The sequence below is a fragment of the Pelodiscus sinensis genome, chromosome 3 (genome assembly GCF_052426305.1).
Source record: "Pelodiscus sinensis isolate ZL-2025 chromosome 3, ASM5242630v1, whole genome shotgun sequence".
Lineage (NCBI taxonomy): Eukaryota > Metazoa > Chordata > Testudines > Trionychidae > Pelodiscus > Pelodiscus sinensis.
In genome coordinates this window covers 73647052-73674870 of record NC_143054.1, presented here as the reverse complement: position 1 = coordinate 73674870, position 27819 = coordinate 73647052, and the positions used below count along the sequence as shown (strand labels likewise).

General features: G+C 40.7%; 1 protein-coding gene across 2 annotated transcripts in view; it reads left to right on the top strand.

Moving 5' to 3' along the window:
* Window positions 1–27819, top strand: part of ASCC3 (activating signal cointegrator 1 complex subunit 3) — a 410940-nt gene that overhangs the window by 34937 nt on the left and 348184 nt on the right. For both annotated transcript variants that reach the window (XM_006118439.3, XM_075923934.2), the window contains exon 4: window positions 4171–4754. In XM_006118439.3, the coding sequence (XP_006118501.3) occupies window positions 4171–4754 (584 nt within the window). The remainder of the gene's footprint in view (window positions 1–4170; window positions 4755–27819) is intronic.

The following is a 27819-nucleotide window of genomic DNA, read 5'->3' as shown; positions in this document are numbered from 1 at the left end:
CACATATTGTTATGAATATTGTCTTGTGCTGCTTTTTAATCATCCCAATAATTAAAAGGTGTTACAACTACTTTTGGCACCTCAACAAGTGAAGAAGGGAAGGAATAAGTTCAGTGGTATCAATATCAGTTCAGAAGTCACTGCCATATTAAAGAATGGACTTTTAAATAATGTTATCATTCTGAAATTAGGCATTTAGGAAACAAGAGACAGAGAAGAAGTGTCTGAATTTTTAGGCTCCCTTCCCACTTCTTTTTCCAGTGTAAGGGACAGTGTGGAGTGTTGTTTTTTGTTTTTTTTTTTTTTAAAAGGTCGGGAGGGAATTTCCCAGTCTTTGAAAATGAGAATATTTTCAAAACTTGAGTATATTTAAGAAGCAAAACTTCATCAGACAAAATGTGTGTGGGGGACAGGGAGATTTGGTTTTGACAAAATCCTCTTTAAAAAAAAAAAACTTTTTTGTTGAAAAAATTCCAGTTAGCATTATTAGTGAGGTTGAGCCTGTGTCTCTACTCCTTGGTCAAGGAGATGTGAGGTAGGTAGGGGGTATTCGCCATTCTTGTTTAATTGTTGCTTGGCTAAGAATGATCTTCCTGAGTTTGGTAGTGGTAAGCTTATATTCTTTCCTGGTTACTGTTTCGGAAATTTCAAACAGCAGACACAAGGTAAATATCGCTCGTGGGAATTAAGCCATGTAAACCAGTTTTGTAGATATGGCAACCCATTAGCTTGGTGGTCCAATGGAATGTGCACATGACTGCCTGAATGACATGTGCAGAAAAAACTGCTCGCTGGCTCTGAAAATACTTGAAATGCGGAGCATTTAATGTTTCTATGAAGCCGATAGCCTTAACCAATAAGCATCCCTCTACCAGTTAATTGTTTAACCAGCTACACTGTTGCAACCCTAGTGGCTACCTTGCCCTTCCACTCTCCTTTTCCTTTCCTTAAACTAACATATACTGACGGACAGTTAAATTACTTATTTCACTCCATCACTAATCATGTGCTGAATTGGGTGTGCCAGGACACTGCTGAATAACTTGAGTTCACAAAGCAGCTTATGTGAACAGTATAAAACAAAGTTTAAAAATAATTTAATGAAGTTGTCACAAAGGAGTGAATGAGTGTTAAGTTTTCATGCTTTGTAGACTTCTGTAGCTAAGTGGGATTTTCCAGTGTTGACTTAGACTTATGCTAAAATTGGTAAGGCACGTTGGCTTTCTTACATTTCTGCTAATTGGAGTCCACAGAACTGTTTATAGAAATAGAAATATACTTTTGATCTTTGGTAGATGCATCAGATTGTCACTACTGCGACCACAGATGCCAGCTTGTTTCAAAACATTCAAGTTCCCAATACAGTTTAGATAATAAAAGCAGTATGAAGCTGAGACTTTGAGAGTTACTCAGTATTTTACATGATTAAAATGGACACTAAATTATGTAGATCTGTACATGCAGGGGGTCCAGTGTTACTCCAGGGATCTGTGAGTAGCCTGCTTATTTTCAGGTTCCCCAGTTGCTAACCTGTAAGGCAGTGGTCTCCAACCTTTTTACACCCAAGATCACTTTTTAAGTCTCAGAACAGGCGAAGATCTACCGCCCCGCCCCTTCCTTGAAGCCTCGCCCCTTCCTTGAAGCCCCGCCCTCTCTATTCTCCTGTCCATCACTTGCTATCCCCTGCCTTTATACAGTCTGTTAAACAGTTTATTTTTAAATTATGCAATATATAAAATTAAAATCACGTTTATAGTTATGAAATAAATGGTCTGTTTGTAATTCATGCTATTTAAATGTCAAATGAAGCATTTACAATTATACATTTTGTTCTCTGCTATTTTGTAAATCTGAAATCAAGTATTGAGAATTATATATTTTTTCTTCCAATAACAAAGTCTCAGCGTGACGCTTGTGACTGAACAGTATCTGCCAGTGTCTTGAAGTCTGGGTTGTAGTCTGCGATTGCTAGTCATATACAGTCCATCAGATGGGCATCTGTGATCCTGCGCTCAGCCTGGGAAGCTTGCTCCAGCACAGCTGGAGCTAGACGCAGCCTCCCTGAGCTGAGTGCAGGGAAGCCGGGCTGGAGGGAAGAGAAGTGGCTGCCCGGCCAGCTGGCCATGGCGCTCAGCCAGGGTGCACCAAGCTCCACGTGGGCAGGCGCAGAGGAGAAGCTGCCTGATCAGCTGGAGCGCGGGGCAGCCTCTTTCAGCTGAAAGCCACAGTCAGCTGGCTGGGGTGTTTCAGCCCTCCCAACCTCCCAGCTTCCACCATTCCTCGCAGCTACTCACTTGTGTTGTTGCTCGGTGAGTAGCTGCTCCTCAAATGAGGAGATCTAATGTAAAAGTAATGCGCAGGCACGTGGTTCAGAGAGGGCTCAAGAGCTACTCTTAGAGCCCCTGAGATCTACCAGTAGATCGCAATCTACTGGTTGGTGACCACAGCTGTAAGGTGAAAGGAGGGGATCTGACCTAGTGAAGTTGCCAGAGTTTACCAGGGATCTCACTATGCCTTTCAGGAAACTTCCCAGAACAGTCTAGATCTCTTCATCCCTCAGAGAACATGGATATAACTCTCCATTCACAGGATTAATAACCAGGCAGCACTTTTCCAGAATTAAGTATTTTCTTTATGTAGCAGTAAAAGATTTACCTGTAGCTCAAGTCCTTAACTCAGTGTTTGTTTTTTGGAAAACAAAATGAAAATGTACATACTTCATTTAAATAATTGCTCTGGGCTGGGGCTGGGGATGAGGGACTCGGTATGTAGGCTGCCCTGGTGAGAGAGGACTACCTCTGCCCTCTCTTACTACACCATCTTGGGGGTAGGTGAGAAGCAGCTGCCCATGGTTGCTTCAGCTCCAGTGGACACGGGTGGGAGAGGAGTGCCTCTCCCCTGGGTGGGGCAAGTCCAGGTTCGTCTTCCCCTTGTAATACCCAGAGTGAGGTATGCAGGAAACTTCACTTTCCCCTCTCTCCCTGATGAAGAGGAACATCCAGCAATATTCCTTTACAAATTGGGGATGGGTGGAGCTTTAAAGCTTCCTAAAGGGTGCCTTGTGGGTGTCTGGCTGGAGGATAGGACAGTCCTGGACCTAGATGTGTGTGCCCCCAGCCAGCTCCTTTCACATATCTGTGGAATCTCTCTCTTTTTTTCTATTATTTTATGAGAAGCAATCCCATTCCAGGCATATTCCATTTACCTGGCACAACCCAAATCTTATCTTGTTTTAAATTATAATAAGAGGAATACTGAATTTGGTGGTAGGCGCTCTTACCATTTAGGAGAAGTTCTTTAACAGACAGACACAGGGACAAATGCTCTAAAATATACAGTAGATAAACAACCTTTACTAATAAAAATAATCTAAACCTAAATTTAAACATAAGCCCCTTAGCACAAGTAGACTAGCTGAAGTACTCAAGACTATAATTGTCAAATAATTGAAATGGCTTACGTAATTATGTTCTGTACATGGTGAACAGCCATATACAAGACATTAACAGAAAGCTTAATAATTCCCAAACTTTATACATAAACAGTTGTGGAGACACTTACCTTTAGTATGATATGCTATGCTTCATAAAGATCCTTTCTGCTGTGTCCCATCAACACCATTCTTGCTGTTCTTTTAGATTTCTTCTGATCTACTTTGATTTTCTTTTGTAATTACTTGACTAACTTTTTTGCTTGTTAACTCTCTGCCTTACATACAATTTTTTGGCCTGTTCTTATTGGCTTATTTTTGAATCCTAGTATTAGCACACCTGTCTTCCAATGATCTTTAGACTCTCTGGTCCATACTTACAGATTAATCATAACTGCTAAACATTGTGGGGAGGGGCAAGTATTCCCTCCAAGCAGCACAGCTTCACAGGTGATTGAATGGGCAGAGCTGATTAGTCATCTATATGCTTGGAGCCCTGAGCCTTTGACTAGGCAGAGCTGATGAATCACCTATGAAGCTGTACTGTTGCACAGCTTAGAGGGAACACTGCAGGTGATCCTCACATAGTTTTGGACTGACCTCTCCCTGTAGTTTTGGAGTGACCTTATCTAATCTCTGTAGAACAACAGATTGAATATATTTATACAATAGCCAGGAAAACTGAATTATCTTGGTTGTTAGAATTTATGTATTAAAGTTCCTTTTGTTTTTGTACACAGTAGGAGCTGAAAATGGCCAAGAAGCAATTGAAAGCGGAGCTGTTTTTCTTTTTAAGACCTTTCACATGAAGGAATGCGTTGGTCGTGATGAAACAAAGGCAATCAAACAGATGTTTGGGCCCTTTCCCTCATCCTCTGCTACTGCTGCCTGTAATGCCACATGTCGGATTGCTTCGTATTTCACTGAAGAACAGCTTACTTCTCTTATACAGATGGGTGAAGAGCAAAATGACGATAACAGAGTATTCTTTGGTAAAAATATAGTATTTTCATTTGACATGCATGACCTTGATCACTCTGAAGAACTGCCAATAAACGGGGATGCAACTGAACAGAGAACTATAAGCTTAGACTACAAGAAATTTCTGAATAACCATTTGGAACACTTCCAGAATTGTTATCATGACAACTCTGATCTTAAATCATTGGAAAAAGTGGATGATTCTTTTCTGTGGTGTGAGGTTGGGAAGTTTCTAAATGAATCACTAAAAGGAACCCCTGGAGAACCAACAACAGATGATCTCTGCTGTACTTTGTATGAGATGCTTGCATCTAGTAAAAGTGGTGATGAACTTCAGAATGAGGTACAGTAGATATATTAGTAATACTCTAGTAGTACAGGTTGAGCCTCTCCAGTCCGAAAGCCTCAGGTCCTGATTAGTGTCTAATTAGAGAATTTACCAAACTAGTGATCAACACAGTGTCAGTGAGTCTCCATAGGTGTGTATGTGTGGGAGGGTGGTACTGCAGCACCCGCAGACTTTCCACTCTAGGTTGGCCCAGTTGCCACCTGGGGTCCCAGCTGCCTACCACCTGCCCAGGGGGCCCGATACTGGCTACTGGTAGGCTTTTGCTGCTGCTTGGGGTCCCAGTCTCCCCCCAAGCGCTCTTCTCCACCTCCACCCCCAAGTATGCCTCATCCCTGTTCCTCCCCATCCCTTCCAGAGCTTGAATGCCGCAAACAGCTGACTCATAGTGCTCCCAAAACCCTGGGAGCGAGGGGTAGGATAGATGAGTGGGAGCCTGCTGGCATGCAAGAGGACAGCGAACTTGGTGACGGTGGGTGCTCTGCAATCTGTACCCACTAATTATTCCCCATGGGTGCTCCAACTCCTCAGCACCCATGGAGTCAGTGCTTATATGCCAGACTACAGATGTTGCCAGACCAGGAAGTATCAGACTAGAGAAATTCAACATTTACTTATTTAAATATGACACAAGATATCAAACTTTCCTTTTTTTACTCATTACAAGTTTGCAGGTCCCCCTCTCAAGCCTGTTCATGCCAAGTAAAGTTTCTTCGTGAACATAAAAGACAGTGACTATTCTGGTAACTTTTGAGACTTGTCATATTGCTAAAGCTGTAGTCACAGCTGTCATGGGGCTTTAGGTAATTTTAGTGGTATCAATGTTTTTGTGTTATCACAATATTTTAAGTCAAGATACATAAGTCTGTATAATGGTTTAAAATATTGTAGGGTACTGGGGCAGAGAGAAAGCATTGTATGACTGTTTGTGTCCCGATATAAGACATTATTTTGGTCACCTGTGTTGACTCTAGATGGAATATATAGGCAAATGGGATTAATGTAACACAGCCACTGTGCAATGTTTAACTGTGTTAAACAAAGTCCATGATTTGGTGTACAGATATCTCACCCTGCTTAGTACTATTACTAAACATTTTAACTGTTTATTAAAGATACAGAAAAGAAGGGGAAAAGTTAAAACATTTCAAAAGTAAAGTATTAAATAAGGCTTTTATTTTAGTAATAATGTGGGTTTGATTACTAGGATCTCCTGGAGACTGTGAGTTGATGTGCTGAATTACTTATATTGCCACATTTAAGATTGCTTTGTACTTCACCTTCTAGCCCTTATGGGTGCCCTCAACTCTGTCCTGCTGAGCCAGGCCCTCAGACCTCCTCTAGCAGTGGCCCATAAATAGGATCACAGTCCTCTCTGCATTATAATACAGATGCTGAGATCAGCTCACCTCTGGGAAGGCTCAGCCAAAGGGGGTTGGCAAAGCACCCAATTGCAGAGCCTCAGGGGGCCTGAACCAAGATAAATCTGTCTTACTCTGTATAAAGTTTTATACAAGGTAAGCTCATGTTTGCTCTCTTTCTCTGGCTAAAGAGAGAGTTGAAGAGATTTCTTTCCCAAGTAACAATTAGTTAAACTGGGTTTATTAATAAACAAAAGTGATTTCATTAAGCATAAAAGATAGGATTTAAGTGTTCATAAGGGATAACAGACAGAGCAGTATAGGTTACTAAACAAAATAGAACACACAAACTAAACTTAATAGACTAAGAAACTGGTTACATGTAATATGTCATCTTCAGAGTTATTCTGGGCTCAGTCCTTCCCTCTCCACTCTCTGTTCAATCTTTAGATGTTTCTAGTAGTCATGTTAGGCAGAGTAGTCAGTGAAAACCAATAACCAAAATTACCTCGTTCCCCCTCCTTTAAATAGGATTTGCATAAGGGTGAATTCTTTTGTGTAAAATTTTAAAATTCTTTTTTTACTTTTAAGTGGAAAAGTAGAGTATCCAAGATGGGTACCAGCATCAGGTGACACGGCCACATGTCTTGGTAGGACCAACCAAAGCCCCTTGTACTGGGCTTCCAGGAAAAACAAGTCTATTCACAGATCACTGTTCTTTGTTCTCAAGTTCCTTGAGTACTACTACTAAATCTCACTTAGCATGATTATATTAATAACACAAATTTATACTTCATATTTCTAATTTGAAATACAGGAATGATAAATGCATACAAATGGGATACACATAGTCATCAGATTATAACCTTTCAAATGATATGTCACATAAAGCATATTCCCACTATGTCATTCATATTCATAGGAATATTTTCATAAAGTCAATGGAATGCACCATCACAACATTCCTTATTTCTTTCTCTTTAGCTGGAGAAAATTTCTATAAGGTATTGCTCCCCTCCCAATCTCTCAGTAAATGGTACCAAAGAAAACAATAACTCTTATTTTCCGCAGAAAAAAGAAATGATCTGAGAATGAGCAGGAGCTGTTCTTGTGGCTATTAAAGTCTGATCCTATTTTGTCCTATGTGGTGGCTGAAATTTTAGCTAGACTGGTAGCAGTGTTATTTGGCCTCTCTTTTTGATTTGGTCTGGTCAGGACATCTCAGGATTAGGATGACATAGGCCTGGGGTACTAAGATCCCTAATTAGGACAACGATGCTTTGAAATTTATTGCTAATTTTGGGTTGTGCTTTCCATACAGTTTTTTCATTGTAGTGATTGTGTCACTGATGCAAAATCTTACTACAACACTGGTGAGGGTGAAGCACTGACCCTGTCTATCAGTGAGGATAGCAGAATGCATAGCAGAGTTCAGCTATGCTACTAAGGTGTCAGACTGCTAATCCAGAGAGAGGACAGCTGTCCTCCTCTTTGAGGTTGGGTGTTAGCTAAGCTGCAGAGGTAAATGTATCACTGACAGCATAGCCAATGAGTCAATGAAGAAATGGCTAAAACATGAATAAAAGGGCCCCAATTTCTTATGAACTATTCAGTCCATTCCATGAAGGTGATGGGGCATTCAGTCATTGAGAGTCTATTAAGAATCTGAGGGGCCAGAAAAAAGACTGTCTTGTGCATCTATAGCAGGGCACTGACAAGAGATGAACTGATTAACCATCTGATGGAGGAGAAGATAGACAGTCTGTGACATCTCTGGTCTCTGTGAAACACAGTGAAGAAAGAGATGGAAGTGATGTGGATAGACAACAGGACTATCATGTTAAAAAAGGAGAAGGTGTGAGCATTTTTAGAGGGAATTGGCTTCATCAACAAAGAAGCGTCTTCAGAATTCATCTCCTTTGAGTTCAAGTCATCGCTCGTGGAGTGCTTCACTTCCCATTATACGACAAACAGCACCCTTGTGATTATTCAGATCCTTGCTCCCATAAGCACAAGTAAATATTACAAATTCTATCAGGAACTTGAGGAAACAATCACTTAAAAATCCACATATGTGATCACAATGGGAGACTTCAACACCAAAGTTGAAAGAAGGAAAAGAAAGTGAAAAGTTCATTGAAAGGTATGGCGTCAGCGAATGGAATCCGCGCGAGAAAGGCAGCTCTAGCAGAGACCAAAGAAATATTTATTGGTAATAACTGGTTTAAGGGTAATATCTGGTTTAAGGAGAAGGACAAACGGATGTGGACATGAATGACACCCAATGTGAAAGACTGATATTCTGACTGATAAACAGTGGATTGTACAAGATGTCTCAGTAGTACTATCATGTAACACCAGTAATGACGGTTGCTTGCTCAGATGATGGCTCAGCTTCCACAAAAAGATGGGTAAAAAAGCATTACAGATGGCAAATCGCAAATAGCAGCCAAAAATATTCAATGAGGGAATCTTGAAAATAAACATTTTCAAGAAAGATTGGCATCTTACAGATGCGGATCATAAAAACTTTACTAATAAGTTGAGGCAATGCATTAAATTAGCCAAGAAAGAAAGAGTGAAGAGACGAAACTTGGAGGAAATACAGAACTTGTAAGAGAAACAGAAGAATATGAAGTGAAATTATTCTGACAAACTTAAGTACAGTAAAATTCCAGTGGTCCAGCATCCAATGGTCCGGCACCATCTGGAACCTGGAAGTGCTCTGGGCATCCGGACAATTGGAGCTGCTCTGCCCCTGGCTTCTCTGAGAAAGCTGCTGGTCAGTTTCAGCAGCGGCTGACTTGGGGAAGTCTGCGGCAGAGCAGCTGTGGTGCTGCTGGGTTGGTCCCGCAGTGCCGAGGGGCGCATCTCCTACCCTCCACCCCGGACCCGTCATAGTCCCCCTTTCCGATAGTCCGGCATATTTGATAATCCGGCACCCCCTGGGTCCTAAAGGTACCGGATTATTGGAAGTTTACTGTACTCCCGTTTGTGCAAGTTGATATGATTAAAGGAGGACTTTGAGAAGTATTGGCATGACTCTTTAAAGATGGCTGAAGATATCAGAATCCTAATAAGATGCAAAAGGTAATTGTCACTGTACGAGTCAATAATAGTGGTGCTGAAGAACAGGGACCGAAAAATTACTAATTCACAGAGCAGACTGTCATGTATGCTTAGCAGCTCTTTAAAATTAATTCTATAGAAAAAACACAGATGGCTATGTTTAAGAAGAAGTAGCCTAACCAACACTACATGAATTCCTTTTACGTATTGCCTTCGTTGACTATGAAAAAAAGCATTCAATACCACAGAGATCAATGTAGGGTGGGTTGAAAACTCTTGCAGAACAGGATGTTGGCATCAAACTATTAAAGAAGCAAATTCTGACTCTGCTACATATTTTCCTTTGCATGCATGTTAAGAAAGGCTTTAAAACAAGAAGACATGGTTTCACTGAAATTCTTCACAACCTTCCTTGAAATGATGAAGCAGATGAATTGAAAGAGTGAAATTAACATCAGCAGAAAACAGTTAAATCATTTCAGCTTTATGGGTGATGTATTGTGGTGATCATTGAAAATAGGGATGTTAAAAGCAGGTAATTGGGTAACCATTTAATCGCTGAAAATCTCAGTGGTTACAGGGTTACATGCTGCCTTGTCACATGAGTCAGGTAGATTTCAAGTCTGTTAGGGCTTCCGCGGTGAAAACTATTGTCTCAAAATCAAAATGGAAACCATTAGACAGCCAGTATAGATTTGTGGAGTACAGCTTAAGAATGGATTTATCTTACTTATTCTTCACACTAAAGTTCATGTTTTGGCTTGGTAGTTAAAGTTGTATTCTCAAATAGGCATAAAAAGGGATCTTAATTACCATACTTCTCTTTCTGTAATTTTTTTGTATATAAAGTTTCTAATAGTATTAGGCTTTTCTGCCCTTTTTAATTTTCTATGTAACAACTGGTTTCCTAACATCCCTCTTACCACATAGCATCCAGTTAGAGCTTATCTGTGGTTGAAAATCTGTTTGAAGCCTTTAATTGCTTCCTAAAAAGCTTTTGATTTTTAAGTTATTTTGTATATTTTTGAATGTTAGTATTCTGCAGTACTTGTTCTGTTGGCTTCCAGTATGCTTCTCACCACAATCCCATTTACTTTCTTTTCTTTTTTCCTAGTTCCTAAACTCTATAGGGGATGGATCAGGGGGAAGCTGATTAGGGCTATGTCTGCGCTACAAAGAAAAGTTAGAAAAAGATACGCAAATTGTGAACCACAATTTGCATATCTTTTTCTGCTTTTCTTCCAAAAGAGACTTTTCAGACATTTGGCCCATCTACACGGGCCCAAATGTTGGAAAAAACCCTCTTTCGGAACATCCCTTCTTCCTCGTAGAATGAGGTTTATAGAGATGCTGAAAAAAGTCTGCTTTTCCAAAAAAAATTTCCTTGGATGTGGGTATCCCAGAAAAGCTCTGCAGTGTAGACATAGCCTAGCAGAAACTCTAGACAAAAGGAATTCCAGGCTCCATTAGTGAGATGGGTCTGAAAAAATCCTATAGTTGATCACAGGGAAAGCTCAGAGGCTGTTGTTTGCCATTCTGAGAATGGGGGAACAGAGTGATTGTGCAGCTTTTCATGTCAGTTTTTAATATCTTCTGCTTTAAATATGAAAAAAACCCAAAAGCATATTAAAACACCCTTTGAAACTAATATAAAAAATAGCAACTTTGATATGCATTACGAAAGCCACTTAAGTGTCCAGGGTATCTGACATAGAAGCAAGAAAACAAAACGTTAAGTCACCTAGCAGTACATCCCTTGCTATTCTGCTTATATTTAGCCCACACAACTTAATGTTGTTTGGAGATTGCAAGAAGTGACTGCAGAAGCATCCGATTAGTGTTGCCAAAAACTTTTTTTTCTTAGTATTCTCACTACATCGGATACACATACCATCTCTTCAGCAATGCATGACAAAATCGCAGAAAATTGGCAGTGAATGTTGAAAATGTTTCCATCTTGATAGTCCCTTAATATTTGAACTAGATAGTATTCAAGGAGATGATTCTTTTCATAATGGAAAGATTAATACATCTGCAAAAACTGATTATATCTGATTCCAGTGAAGTTCAAACTGAGCTGTCCCTGGGATTTTCTTTAAACAATTCAAAATTTGATGTTGAAATTTTAAATTCAAAACAGAAATATTTTAAGTCATCTCTTGTCAAACTGAAGGATTACATTGTCCCACATTATTCTAAAATAAATCAGTGCTTTCCAGCATCATCTTATGAAACAGTATTGAAAGTTGGACTCACTAATCTGGTGGTGTGGGGGACAAAAGTTACTGCAATTTTTTTTTGCTTTTTGGGGATAGGGGTGATAGTTCCTTGTTCCTCTTCCCTGCAGTGTCTGGGAGGCATGTGCCCTTTGTGTCTCCTCCCACATATCACTGCTGTAGAGATTATTGGGGAAGGAAACAAGGACACCTTTTTGTCTATTTTTTTGAACTGTGGACCAAATACTGTCCCATTCTCAAACTCATTGGGAAATCAAGAATCAACCACCATGCTTAGTAATTCAAAATTATGTCATAGAGTTACTTTTAGGTCAGATTATAGAAAGTATTGTTAATGACTTTAAGAACACTGTTTTGTTTAGTGATAAATGGATGTGACTCAGAACTTATTAAAAATTGACCAATTAAGACAAATTTTCGTGGTAGGTTACTATTGAAAAATATGAGAAGACAATCTTGTCAAAATAAATATTGGTTTCTCAGGGTTTCATTAAGTGGTCAATCAGATGCTAATCTTGAAATCTATAAAACGCATATAGAAGAAAAAGATCCAGAAGTATTGAAAGAATGTGGCTAGTTGAAAGTAAATTTTCAATTTTTTATTTTTTTTTTCAACTTTAAGTGATATTATACAAAATCAGTTTAGGAAAATGAGACTGGTATTAGGTGGTTTAGATCAAGAAAATGATCATAACTTGGAAAAAAAAAAGGTTTAGTAAACTTCACTTTCCTTCTTTCATATAAGAAATTCTGTATGAAAACAAGTTTGTTTTGTTGACACATGCTCTATTCAAGGATATTACCTCACCTGTCTTGCCTGGGACCAACATAACTACAACAATGCATACAACTTAATTGTTCCTCTGTTTCACTCAAAATCAGCATATGTTAATTTTTAAGATCAGAAAACTTATCAATTAGTAAAGTCACATAGTAAAGAAAATGTAGAGGTGGATTTTAAGTACACTAAACTACCTAGATTTAACCTTATTTAAAACACATCTAATTAATAGCATGCAGGAAATAAATAGTCCTCACATTTCAAGTCATTTTAATTAAGTTGTAAAGTGACCTTGTCTTCAGTTCTGTTAAATTGGTCCACCAAATTAAGTCCGTGTAAATAATGGGCATTCATTATTCAGAGAAATCATTCATTTAATTTGCTGCAATAAACAGGAAACTTGGACACACTTTTTAAAGAAAAAAATAAGTGCAGTTTTAATTTACAAGGCCAAATTGATAATGCTCTATAAGAATTTATTTTTTAAGTGTGAATATTTAAAATTATTCTGTATGGAAAGAAAAATTCTGATTAGAGAGTGTCAGGCAACACTTACGTTAGTTTATGAAATTGCAATGATATGTTATTCCACAAGAGATGAATTTTTAGAATTTATTTGCAAGTCAGTGGTTAAAATCAATTAAAATATTTTCAACAGTGTATATGGTATTCGTATCTAGTCCACATTTCATATAAAGCCGCATTTTTTTTCTTCAAAATACAATGGAAGCAAGCACATGTAGATTTATACTACTAATTCTTTTCCCCTTGTCATTACTGTAATCTGCAGACTCTTTTACTTTAACATGTATCTTTTTTGCCAGTTAAATTGTTAGATTAATGAAATAACCAAAATATTACTTACTGGTAGAATGATCACTCCTGAATAGTCTGTAAAGGCCTGACAACCATAGCTCATGAATGCCCCTTCTGGGCAGGTGTGTCTTTAAATTGTCTTGGTGCTGGTGTTGAGTTGTATCCCCAGCGCTTCTTCTCTGAAGACAGTGGCTTTTCCCCCTCTGCTTTTCTGGTCCCAGCTCTCTAGCTGGACCACTGAATAGTTCTCTTTGTCTTCTTAGAGAGGGGGGCGGAAAGGAGGGAGGGTTTATTGCTGTCTGATTATAGGCCATTTTCCTAGTGGCCTATAGGGATAGCCCTGGGCACACCCACTATTCTGTGTCTTAACCCAGAGACCCTAAGAATAGTAGCAGCCATGCTACTGGAGATATTTAAGAACAGGTTAGATAGACATCTGTCAGGGATGGTGTAGGTGGAGCTTGGTCCTGCCTTGAGGGCGGGGGGCTGGACTCGATGACCTCTCGAGGTCCCTTCCAGTCCTATGATTCTATGATTTTATGATCCCTTTAACAAAACTGTTTTCAGTTCCCTGGGCTGCTTCCCCATGGCCCTAGCCTTCACTTGCTTTTCACGCTTAGCTCAGGGCTCTTGAATGGTCAGGTTGAGCAGCCTGTCAGGAGCTCTTTCTTCCTCCCAATGTCCTTACCAGCATAGAGCTGTCCATGGTGCTGGAGGTTCCTTTGGCTATCAAGGAGTACCATCTGCACTCCTCTTGCTTAAGCAAGGAGCTTGCTCTTCTTGGCTTCATAGCTCCTTTTTATGTGACTGTCTGGGATCTGATTGACTAAACCTTTGCAGTTTTCCTAGATTGCTTGGGAGACATAGTTCTTTAGCTCCATTCCTCTGAGGGCCTTTGATTCTAGTCCACCCATCATGTCATCGCTTACAATATATGTTAACTGCTCATGCTAAGCTATCTGTTCTATCTTGCATTTTGCTTTGTTGCTGGGAGTGCTTTTCTCAGTCGTAAAGAAGAACTCTGTGAAGCTCAAAAACTTGTCTCTTTCCAACATAAGTTGGTCCAATAAAAAATATTACCGCAGCTACCTATTACTCTAACACGTGGGATCGACAGGGCTATATCTATACTATGTACAATTGTATGGTTTCACAGGTAATGTATGTAACTATCCTACACTCTCATTTAGGGTCTGATTTTTTTTTTTTTTTTTAGAAGCTTTATGAACATCTCCTGGAAGTTCTAGGAATGCTTAATTCTCATATATGTTCAGGTTCGTGCTTCCTTGGCCTGTTCCATTTTTATTAAATCTCTCCCATTCAATTTCATTATAATATATAAAGTAGGGTTGTCAAGCGATTAAAAAATGAATTGTGATTAATTGTGCTGTTAAACAAGAATACTATCTATTTAAATATTTTGAATGTTTTCTACATTTTCAAATATATTGATTTCAATTCCAACACAGAACATAAAGTAAAAAAACTTCAATTCACCTCACTGAAGTATTGTAGGTGGGGAGCCTGGCATCAGCCTCTTGGAAAACACCGCCAGTCCCCAGCTGACCCTGGGCTCTGTGCAGCACTGCCCCTTTGAAACACAGCAGTGTATTTCAAAGGGGTCAGTGCAGCACATCTGATCTCGGGCTCTCTGCTGTGCAGCTCCTTTGAAATACTGCAGTGGCGTTTCATCGTGGTGAGGAACCCGGGATCAGCTGGAATCCCCAGCTGATCCCAAGCTCAGTGCAGGCTGCCCCGTTAAAATGCCAGGGCAACATTTCAAAAAGGCAGTGCAGTGGGGAGCTGGAAATCAGCTGTGTGGCGCTGCCCCCTTTGAAACGTGGCGGCGTTTCAAAGAGGGCAGCCCTGCACAGCTGATCCTGGGCTCCGCATGAACATCTGTGATTAACGCGTTAATTCTGCCCTGCGTTCATCGTAGATATTTTGTAGACGTTAATGCGCATTAATTGACAGCCCTAATGTAAAACCATTCTGGTCCATAGTATTACAATTTTTTCCCACCAAAAGAATATCTATAGCTATTTTTTTTAACACCTCCCTGGTTCAGAACCCTTGGGACCTGACTATCCCAGACAAGGAGTTTGCCGGACCAGGAGATGTCTGGGATGGGGAGGCACCAGACTCCCCTTGGATTCCTCTCCCCAGCCACCAGGCACCGTTGTCTCCCAAACTGCCTGCTCAGGGCTTTGTGACCCCTGTGCCATGTGGGCGTTGATGGCCCTGTAGGCTCTGGAAGCCACGCCGGCTGGCTTTGCTCCCAGCAACTTCTGTGCTGGGACTCTCTAGTCCAGCAATATCCGTGATCTGGCACCAGACCACAGAGTCCCAGACCACAGAGGTTCAACCTGTAGTATATTCCTGGAACATTCTTGCCACTGTCCAAGGTGTTGTGGTGTTGTGTCTGGTGTTTTTTTTTTTTTTTTAATTAAACTTAGAGCAAAATTCTTGTAGGTGCTTTTAAATTAGAAAAAGAGAGTGTTAAAATCACTTTTTAAAAATGTTTAAAAAAAATAAAGTTCTAACCACACTCTTTTTGATAGAAATTCCTTTGGAAGAATTGTGCCTTAAAATTACTGTTAAATAAGTGGCTTAGACTATTTGCACTATTAATAATTTACTATGATGTTTATCCTGTTTGTAATTTCACTTAGGTCTGTCTTGTTTAAGTTACTGTATTCTTTTAAAAATTGACTCCAAGTCAGCCTTTTTCTTTGTGCTGATACTGTGCTGGTATGTGTTTAGTTTTCCATGTGAACACTGTTGAGCATCTTTAGTTCTCAAGTTTTCAACAAGTTTCTGTTAGAAACAGACTGTCTTTTACTCCACATTTCTGTTCATTTGCTCTCAAGACCATGAAATTCTTATTTTAAAGAGACAGTTGAATTCATGACAGTCCTCTATTCTACTAATATTTTACAGATCCAAGGAAAGGGAAGAAACTTTGTTTAAACCATGTTTGTTAACTAAGTGATCAGATCGTGTATCTGAATTACATAATGCTCAGGGTCTGTCATGTCAAAAAAGGATCTATGTCTGCTCCATGAAGGGAACACATTCACAGAATAGATCTTTAAGGCTACTTTCTGTTTTGGCCTGTTGGCTGCCCTGCATGGCTTTATAAATCGGCCTTTTATATCTGCAGTGCTACTCGTTGTTTGTATCCTCTCTTACTAAAAGTCATTTTCCTTAATTTTAGAGAGAGTTAATCTAATTGAAGATTAATTTACATTCATGAATGTGAGGAGAGGTGGACTATGCATTTGTGATCATATGACATCTGTGTGGCAACAATAGTGACTGCTAATGTGGCAGATTAATGTTGGGAAAATATTTACTGTCTTTTCAGCTATCTTCTTATGTGATTTAGTAGAAAGAAACAATAAAGAACATAGAACCTTATGGTCAGCTAGCGTTCCACAGATCACCAGTGTTTACAGACCAGGTTTTAGAATTATTGTGGTATAAATATTAATATAGGGAGACCTAATATGAACTTTGAGAAAAATGTGGATGCTTCTAAAACAAATTATAATTTGCAATGTAATTGGTCTTTTAGGCTGGCTGAAGTGAGACCTAAGCAAAGGCTCATCTTAGTTCTAGTATTGGCTGGCATTTTCCATTAGAGAAATACCATAAGCAGAAATGAGGGTTTTTTTTTCTTCATTTACTGCAGGTATAGACAAAACAGCATTTAAGACACCTCTGTGAGATATTTAGTTTGAATTTTTAAAATACTGACGATGTATGAAAAATGCTCTTTTGAAATGTTTCATTTTTGGTTTATTTTTATTAGTGCAATCTGTGCCACAACTATGGAATGTTGAAAGTAATGGGCAAAATACGTTTCCCAAACCAGAGTCTGGAAAACAGCATGTGCTGCCATTTACAGTAGCTATAAAATTAGTTAGGTGCATCTGGTTAATGATGAGTAAGAGTCCCTGATACCTCCGTCCTCCCGACAGCTAAATCCAGGGCTTAGTTTCTCCATATAAGCTGCTGCTCTTATTCCCATAGTGCAATCCACATCCAAGAAGCACAGATGCTTTCCAGCTGCTGCTTTTTTCCTGTTTGAAACTGAACCAAAGGCGTTCTCAGAGGTCCATGTTCACAGATGCTTACCTTCCTATCCTGGGTAAAGCTTTTCATCCATTCTAATCAATCAAACTATTAAGTGAAATAAAGATTAGATTAAATTGGCTCCAATATTAGGCTTTGTAAGTTCCAGATTTTGTCACAGAATCATAGAAATGTAGAACTGGAAGGGACCTTGATAGATCATCTCGTCTAGTCCACTGCACTCAAGGCAGGGCTAAGTAATAATTAGGACATTTCAGACAGGTATTTGTCTAACCTACTCTTAAAAACATTCAATAATGGTGTCAGGGCTTTTCCCCACTGGCACTCCAAGTGTAGAAGGTACCTCATGAGAGCTTCAAAACTTTGCCTCTACAGGCACAGGTTACAAAAATCTTCCCTCCAGAATCATAATACACAGATTTTGGTGAATTGCTGCCAACATCAAGTGCTTTTTTTATCCCTAAAAATCAGGGGTGAACACTTGAAACCATCCACTAGGGATACCCCAAGCTTTTTTGCCACAAAAGAGCTTGAAAAAAGACAAGAGAAAAACAAGCTGCAGTCTGAGGCATGCAGATACATGCAGACAGACTTTTCAGGACACAAGAATCAAATCATCACCTTTAAAAAGTGATTTTTATTACAAAACAAAAGATAAACTTGACAAAGCATACTTTGTTGCTAGAAGTTATAGAACAACTAAGAAAAACAAAACACAGAAAGGTCTTGGCACAATGCTTAGATGGTAGTAAATGGGAAGGGGAGGCATATATTCACACAGAGCAGTTCAAACCAAACTACAAAATACAGAAAAATTACCCTGAATTCACTTTTCCCTTTACTTACTTCCAATTGTCTGTTTGCTCAGTCCACTCCCATACCCCAAATTCCTTGGAGACATAGTAGTCCTACCTGGGTATAAATCATTCTGTGTCTCAACTCCCAGTTTCTCTCTCCCACACAAAGAAAGCAGGCAAGGAACCTATATCCAATTCAAATTTCAACACTCTATCTTGATTGGTTCTCCCAGATGCCTGGCCAACATCTTTGCTAGATACCTGAGTTTAACCCCTTAGTCACTGGGTGCTGGTTAGGTCTCCTCCTGTCTATTACAGATGGAGATTCTACAACCTTAGGAAAAAATTTTCCAGGGCTTAACTACTCTGACAGGAACATATTCCTAATGCCCCACCTAAGCTCCCCTGCTTCAGTGTAAGTCCCTTGCCTTTTGTCCTATCCTCAGAAGTTAACAAGAACAATTCTTGTAACAACCTTGTATGTACTTGAAGACTCTTATGTCCCCCCTTCATCTTCTCTTCTCTTCATACTTAACCGCCTTTTTTTCAGTCTTTCTTCATAGGCCATATTTTCTATACCTTTAATCACTTTCGTTGCTCTCCTCTGGATTTTCTACAATTTGTCCACATCTTTCCTGAGATGTGGCACTCACAACTGGATACAGCACTTAAGTTGATGCCTTATCAGCACAGAGTACAGCAGAATAATTATTTCTTGTCTCTTGTTTGAAGCACTCTTGCTAATGCATCCCAGAATGATGTGTGTGTGTTTGTTTGTTTGTTCTTTTTTGGCAACAGTGTTGCATTTTTGCCAGGACCTCCCAGATTCCTTTCTGCAGAAATCCTTCCTAGGCAGCTCTTTCCCATTTTGTATGTGAGCAACTGATTTTTCCTTCTTAAGTAGAGTACTTTGCACTTATGGTTATTAATACTACAGTAAAACTCCAATAGTCCAGCATCCAATAGTCTGGCACTCCTGATAGTCCGGTATCAAAATGGCAAGAGCCTAGTGAGTGAGCTTCGGCAAAAAATGAGTCACAAGGTAACAGCGGCAGCAGCTGAACTGAGCAAAAAGGGTAAAAAAGGCTTAAAAAAACTAAAACATTACAGTATACTGTATGTACAATAAAAAGGGTTAAGAACACTTTATATACAGTATATAATGTATACAGTATTTATATAATCAGTTTATAGTACCTCCTGATAGTCCGGCATATCTGATAATCCGGCACCACCTAGGTTCCGGATTATCGGAAGTCTACTGTATCCTGTCTACTTCAGATCATTTGTCTGTTTGTCCAGATCATTTTGGATTTTAATCCTATTCTTCAAAGCACTTGTAATCCCTCTCAGTGTGGTATCGTCTGCAAACTTTACAAGTGTACTTTCAGGATGCCATTGTCTAAATAATTGATGAAGATATTGAAAAGAACTGAACCCAGGAGCAAACCTTGCAGAACCCAACTCAATATGCTCTTCCAGCTTGACTGTGAACCGCTGATGATTACTTTGTAGGAATAGTTTTCCAACCACACTTGCACCTACCTTATGGTACCTCCGTCTAGATTATATTTCCTTAATTTGTTTATTAGAGTCATATGAGACACTATCAAAAGCCTTACTAAAGTCAATATATAATAGGGATGTTAGAGTGTAATTGAATAGTTGTATAACCACGTAACATTTTAAAAACCATCTTCCCACGCAGACCAGCTCACGCCTGCTTCTTATGTGGAGGCAGCAGCACAAGATGGCAGCAACCCCTGTCTGTGGAAGTCCGAGTGCCCCATGGACAGAGGCTGCTCTGAGATAACAGAGTAGTCTCTGTGTGCGAGGAGCTCAGGTCCCCTGAGCAGCCTCGGTCCACAGCAGGCCGAGGCTTGTCGCCTCTGCCCCACCCTCCACGCTGCTGCTTCTGATAGAGGCAGCAGCAGGGGACGAGAAAGTGGCGCTGTGGAGCTGGCGCTGGAAGGGAGCTGGCTTTTAAGCTGGCTTTCCTCCCAGCACCTGCTTCTGACTCCTTTTCCCCCACCCCCCACTACCTCTGTATGAGGCAGCAAGGTGGGGAAAACTCGTCTCTGGAGCAGGCATCCATGGAGAGCTGCTGAAAAACTGGCTCCCCACATGCATTGGCTCCTGCCTGCCCCCTTCACCCTCTGTGCTGCTGCTTCTCTATCAGAGGCAGCAGTGTGGGATGGGCATTGGCTCCCGCTTCCCTCACCCCCCGCCTTGCTGCCTCTGATACAGCCTCTGCCTCTCATACAGAGGCAGCAAGGCAGGGGAATGCGTGTAGTAAACAGGATTAACAGCTAAGCCCAGGCTTATTATTTAATCATGTAGTCTACACATTGACATATCACATCTAGTGCTTCACCCATCCACATTGGTGTTAAAAAAGCAATTATGTGGGATTGACATGGTTTATTCTTGACAAATCCATAATGTTTGTTACTTATCTGGAAATCTGCTATTTCCTGTGAAATCGTACCTTCTCTATCTGCTATGAGCTAGGGCTCCCAACTGCAAATCTGGCTGGGCTTGGCAGGCCCTAATTTGTGCACTAGAGGAGCCTAATAGCTGGGTTTCCAGCTTTTGGCCTTACTTTCCCAGGGCTCCTGCTGTAGTTTAGGGCTTGGAACTTCCTGCCCCAGTAGCTCCTACCATAGCTGGTGGCATCTGCTTCTGACATCTGTAGTCTGGGCTTTGGGATCCTTCCTTCTCATCCTTCACAGCTCCTTTGTGGCTACAAATGTGGAGTTTAGGCTCCTTTCCTCAGTAGCTACTGCTGGGGTTGGGGGCTTCTCTTGCTGGCAGCTGCACGGGGGCACCCCAGATTCTGGACTTCTGCCCATATAGCTTGAAGCTCTGGGTTTCTTCCCTGAGCGGCTCCTGCTGGGCTTGTGGCGTTCACCCTTCACTGCTCCAGCCAGGCTTTTGGCAGCCCAGGCTCGAGGTTTCTGCCCCTTATGCCTCCAGTTTGGATTTGGGGCTTCTTGCCCTATGGCTCCTTCTGGGACTTGTGGCGACCTGCTTGGAGGTTACAGCCTCTGGAGCTGCTTTTGGGATTTGGAGAACCCATTGTGAGCCCCTGAGAAAACATTGGCCACTTCCATTTCCAGGAATATCCTTATCCCTTTCCTGAAAGTAGTACAGAAGTGAAAGTGGCACTCTTTCTCCACAACAATTTTACTGTCTGTTTCCTCTTCCCCACAATCCCTCTTGGATGAGAACTTTCCTGGTTAGAAGACCATTAAATTTCAGATGTAAACATCTGAAATCATGAAACTAACCGATTTGTAAACCCTCTGGATATTAAATTGATGGACCTTGAATTTGGTGGGGCCCTAGTTATTTGCTCTATTATGTTTCTGGGCACTGAAATTAAGTGGATTGGCCTGTAAATCTCTAGGTAGTTTTTATTCTCTTGTTTATAGATTGTCCTTGTAATTGCTCTCTTGCTGTGCTTTGTTTTTGAAGATGATTGCTACTGGCTAAGGTATCTCCTCAGTTAGCTCTTCGAGAACTAACTAATGGCTAAGTAATTTTTAGTCGAAGGCTTTCATGAGGTCAACAAAGGTTGTGTAAAGTTCACGATTCTGCTCCTGACACTTCTCCTGAAGTTGGCGTGCAACAAAGATCATGTCAATAGTCCCATGGCCCTTACGAAAGCCACATTGTGACACCGGCAGGAGGCCACACTCCAGATGAGTGGCCAGACGGTTTAACATCACTCTTGCAAGGATTTTACCTGCGATGGAAAGCAGCGAAATTCCCCAATGATTGTCACATACCTGTTGATTGCCCTTCCTCTTATAGAGGTATACAATGGATGCATCCTTGAGTTCCTGAGGAATGGATCCTTGCTCCCAAAAAGACTGGAACAACTCGGTGAGCTTCTCTGTGAGTACGTGACCGCCAGCTTTATAGACCTCTGCAGGTATAGCGTCTGCCCCTGGAGCTTTGCCGCTGGATAGCTGGCTAACAGCTTGTGAAACTTCAGTTACTACCGGTGGATCATCCATGGCGCCGTTGATGTCAACCTGGGGAATCCTCTCAATCACCTCGTTGTTGATAAATGACGGTTGGTTGAGGACGTCTTCAAAATGTTCAGCCCATCTCTGCAGGATCTGAGCCTTCTCTGTAATCAGTTCTTGATAGAACCTGTCTTTCATCTCGTTCGGGTGAGTCATTGTGGGAGCATAGGCACTGATCAGAGTGGCTTGGTTTCTATTCTGTAGCGGAAGCTGTAGTGTCATAAGCCGATTATTCACACCATTAGGGAAGACTGGCAAATTGCCGAACAAGGTGATTCCTGACAGCTAATCCAGCTCGAACATCGCGACGCTCATCAGTGCCATGACTGCTCCAGAAAAAAGTATATCCACCTCCAGTTTCAGTTAGCTGACCTTCATTAGCAAGACGAGTCTCACTGAGGGCTACAATATCAGTGTTGCATCTTGGAAGCTCTCTGGCAACCAAGTCTGTTCTTCTCTATGGTCTGTCTGTTGAAGGGTTGTCCAAAAGCATGCGCACGTTCCAAGTTCCAATGGTGAGCGATGTCACCATACGTTTAATCTGTTTATTTGTATTTGTTCGACCGCCATAATGAGATTCCCACCAGCCGCGGTAAACTGGCCAGGATGTAGTGAAGCAGGTAATGTTTAGGGCACCTTTTCTAACCCCTTCCCCAATTCTACAGAGTTGAGCAGTGTGTTCCTAAAAAGGACTGCTCAGTCGCCCAGGTAGACGCCGGATTTCACTGCTGCTTTGATCAGTGAGAAATGACCATTAAATCTGAGCCACCTGTGTGCAAGTCTGTGACTACAGCTCCCAGTGTGTCCACACCTGCTGCTTCGTCACTCACCCATCACCACAGGACTTCGAAGGTTGCGATAATGCTGATGGTAATAATGTGGTGTCGAGACTTCTGTGTGATTTGGATTTAAGTGAGGAAAAGCTGCGCAGCGTCAACCTCACTCTTTCTTCCCAATTCCCATCTGGGTCCAGTAGCAAGACGAAAGTCAAGACGGCTGGAGATGGGACTGGGCGCAGTGGATGACCAGGGCGTCTTCTGTGTCTTGTCCTGCTCTACGTGTTCTACAACACTTGCAGAGACCGCCTTCTTGACCGTTGGACCTTCCATTGGTCTCATCCACTCAGTCCGCCGGGAATCTGTCTTCACATGCAGGGATAGACAACTCCCTGTCTCACCGAGGGTTTTGGGCCCATCGACTACCCTCACCTGGTTTGGCTGGCCAGTCGAAGCCATTGCCCGGGGTGTGGCCGCTGTCACATGCAAACAGCTACGAGGGGCCACAGGTGAGAGCTGGGTGCCAGGTGGGGGCCAAAGGTGGACGAACCGCCCTAAAAGGACGCAACATGTTCAGCCACCAGAGGTGCTACCCCTCCCTGACACTCCCTGACACCCCAGCCGACAAGGTCTGTGGAGGATCATGTCAAAGTTTGGCTGTCCCTCCAAATTCATTCAGATGGTACGCCAGTTTCATGATGGCATGATGGCTAGAGTGCTAGATGGTGGAGAATCTTCTAAGGCATTCCCAGTCACCAATGGCGTCAAACAGGGCTGTGTACTCGCACCTACACTGTTCAGCATCATGTCTACTGCTATGCTGAATGTTGCCTTACAGGACAGCGTTGCCGGAATCAGCCTTAAGTACAGAGTGGACGGGAATCTTTTCAACCTGAAGAGCCTTCAGGCTATCACCAAAGTGAAAGAGACTGTTCTGAGAGACTTCTTGTTTGCCGATGATTGCGATTTGTATGCTGGCTCTGAAGCAGAGATGCAAGTCAGTGTGGACAAGTTCTGCACAGCTTGTGACAACTTTGGACTCACCATCAACAGCAGAAAGACCGAAGTCATGTATTGGCCTGTCCCTTATGCACTGTACAAAGAACCCACAATCACAGTCACAGGGCCGATGCTACACGCAGTGGACCAGTTCACTTCCCTCGGCAGTACTCTTTCCCGTGCAGCTAACATTGACATAAAAGTCTCATGCAGAATAGCAAAGGCAAGTTCTGATTTTGGTAGACTGCGCCCCACTGTATGGGAACGTCGAGGAATCAGCCAAGCAACAAAAATGAAGGTCTACAGAGCCGTGGTACTCACCACCCTTCTGTATGCCTGTGCAACGTGGACTGTGTATCGGAGGCACGCAAGACAGCTTAATCACTTCCACATGACTCGTCTTCGTAGAATATTACGCATCAGATGGCAAGACAAAATACCAGACACTGAGGTTCTCTCTAGAGCAAGTTTACACACTCTGCTGATGAGTGCACAGACTAGATGGGCAGGTCATGTCATTCGTATGCCGGATGAACGTATACCTAAGCAGCTCCTTTTTGGGGAACTCTCTACTGGTAAATGCTCGTGTTGTGGACAGAGGAAATGTTACAAAGACACACTCAAGGCCTCCCTGAAGTTGTTCGGAATTGATACAACCACCTGGGAATCACTGGCACACAACCGCCTTGCCTGGCACAGTCTCATCCACAAGGGATGCCAAGCTCTAGAAACAAGGCGCATCTCTGAAGCACAACACAAGCGCGTGCTGCGCAAGTCCAAAGCTACCAGTGCAACGACAGCAATGCCTACACATGTCTGCCCGACATGTTGCAGGACATTTGGTGCCCAAATTGGCCTGATAAGTCATCTTCGGACACACTGTGTCCAGTCTCAAAGCACTTAGTGTTGTTGAGGTCTTCATCGACCACGATGGACGAACAACAAGTAATTTTTAACTTGGTTTTGCTATATTTTAGCTTCAGATTTTACCTAATTTTCACTGGTGTTTGTTGTATTAGATATCCAATCATTACTAACTTTTTTGATGACAAAGTCATTTAGCATATCTCCATTTTCACATTTTCTATGGTCTTCCCCCCCTTCCCATTGAATAACCAGTCTATCCTGTCCTTCATTTTCCTCTTGCTTGTAACATATTTGTAGACTGTATTCTTGTTACTGTCATGTATGCTTAGCAGCTCTTTAAAATTAAGCCATAACAAAAGCACAGACAGCTATGTTTAAGAGGAAGTAGCTTAACCGCAGACTACATGAATTGTCCTTTTGTTGTTAAGAAGGAGTGTATTAGGAAATGTGTTAGGAAACATGATCATTTAGGTTAAGCAGTAACATTTGTCAGAGTAAAAATCCTCATCTGAGTTTCTAGCTCTTCAACAACACAGCAAGTTTGGTTTAAGAGAAAAAAATTACAAGAGCTTCTTTACTAGCTCTTGAGTAACACACCAAATTTGGTCTAAGTAAAAAAAATTCTTTGCATCTCCTTACAAGATCCTCAGCTAATTTGCTAGCCCTTAAGAGAATATTTTTTTTTTTGCATCTCAAATTAACCACAGAACTGAATAGACAATGAGAGATCAGGCCATAAATACCCTGCAGTAACGACTGCGAGTACCTCATAATTTACAACTCATTCTGGAAACTGAACTCACGTGCTGCTCTATGACGACAAGAGGCAGGAGGTTCATACCGAGGCAGGCATCGTAACAGCATTCGTCGTCCTCTATCTGGCCAGTAGAGAGATGCTGTTACACCTGATGGTGTGAGTCAAAAAACTTAACAAAAGACTCTGAAAAATCTAACAAAAAGAGTCAAAAAACCTAACAAAAAGGTTCTAAAAAATCAAGAAAAACAAAATCATCTTGATAAGCTATAAGATCGAGGGTCCTCATAGTTGCAGTTCTTTTAAAAAATTAATCTAGAAGAAATTAAAAAACTAGATAACGAGTTAGCTGACGTCACTAAATATCCTTGTAATCACGCTAGCAGAAACAATTTGCTTTTTGTATTTTCCTTTTTTTATTCAATTTTTTTAAATTCTTAGCTGTTATCTTTTAACTTTGTTATTCATTAAGTGGCAGCATCAATAAAGTTATGCTCATTAATTAAAACACACAAATTGGTACTTGTTCTAAATGTATTGACGACTTCCCAGGTAAGCAAGGGGGCAGACCAGAGTTCTGCACAGTCCTAGCGAACCCAAGGGAAGGGGGTGGTTTGCTTAATCGCGACCACTGACGGCAGTTACTTTTTGTCTCTAGGTAGTTTTAATCACATTTTGTGGTGTGCTCTTTCTAAATTGGTCCCTATGTGTTTGTGATGTTAGTTTCCACTTTTTGTAGGATGCTTTTTTTGAGTTTCAGATCACTGAAGGACTCATGATTAAACCAGTTTGTCTATTCTGTTCTGAAAAACGTTCAGTAAGAGATTCTACAAATGCCTTAGGTAATTTGTTGCAGTGTTTAATTACCTTTATAGCTGAAAATTTTCTCTTAATGTCTAGCCCAAGTCTCCCTTGCTGCAGTTTAAGTCCACTGCTTCTTGTCCCATCCTTAGCTGTTAAGAACAACAATTTATCATCTTCCACTTCATAACAACTTCATATTTTTTCTATTATTTATTGTTTGAAAAAGCTATCAGAAAAGGGTTTTTTAAGAAATAAAACCACCTGGACCACTTTAGCATTGTGTTAATGCATGAGAATTAGAAAATGGACTAGAAAACTTACTGTAGTAAAACTGACTAATCATATTGTTCAGAGTTAGTCAAAAAAGTAATCTGAACATAAAAAAAATTGGTTTTTAAAATTAAGTTTTAATAATTCAGTATATCAGTACAATAGGTAAAGACTTCTTCAGTGAAATCCTGACCCTGTTGAATGTAATAAGTCAATTGGAGGCCAGTTTTTCTTCCCTTAGTGTATAAAATAAAATGACCAAATTGACAGTAATCATGTAACTTGTTCAGCAAATAAGGATCAGCTACCCAGTGTTGTAAAGTTGAACTTTGAAGATCCAGACAAATAGCTAACCCTAATATAAAATCATTGCACAAAATCTTTTTTAATTATAAAATAGTTTTTAAAGAAAGATACATTATTTTTTATAACACAAAACTCATGGGAGTACCACTGTACCCATACGAATCAGTCGCTTCACTGGTCAACTGGCCTTTATTTAATGCAGCCAAATTTACGATGACGTAAACTGCACTATTAACAGATCTATTATATATTTAATAGAAAAATAAAACGTTAGTGTGGACTGGTGCAGGAGAATCATGTTCTGGCTATTTTCTTAATTTTATTTTTAAGGTGGAAAACTCAGTTAGGTTGCACTCTGGTTGCTTTGTTGATAAAAGCTATGAATACTTACAAAGCTTTTTTCAGGTGGAAAAGTTGGATTCCTGTACTAAGTAGTTAACAGGTATTAATATTATTTTAGTACATCAATTATTGATCTTATGGGAATGAGGGGATTATGAAGCAATTTTCTAATTTGCATGAAGCTAAGCCCACTACAAAAGAAAAATGGTTCTTATTTAATTACAGGTATTCTGTACGGCAAAGAAAAGTCTTTTGAAAGAGGCTTTTCTGAAGTTTGGCTCATCTACTTTTGGCACATCCCTTTTTCCTCATAGAATGAGGATTATAGGGATGGCGAAAGAACGTGTCTGCTTTTTTGGAAATTGTTCCAAAAAAGCAGACACATTCCTTGGACACAGCAACGCTTTCCGGAGGTATCCCAGAAAAGTTCTGCAGTCTAGACATAGCCATTTATGTAGGCTTCTAAACTTTTTGTTAATATTATTTTGATATAGTACCATAGGTATGTATGCTGCTTTACAGAATAAAGATCAGTCCTTGCCCCACCAGTTTTACTTTTTCTGGATATAATTCTACGACAGTCTGTATCCCCATATTAATCTTTTGCACAGTATTGTCATGATCATTTGAAAAATCATAATTTGCTTATGAAACAGGAAGGGAGGAAAAAAGGAACCTCAAATAGGCAAAGAAAAGGCAACAAGAAACATCTTTCCCGATAGACTTTTTGTCTCCTGGTATCCCGCTGGGA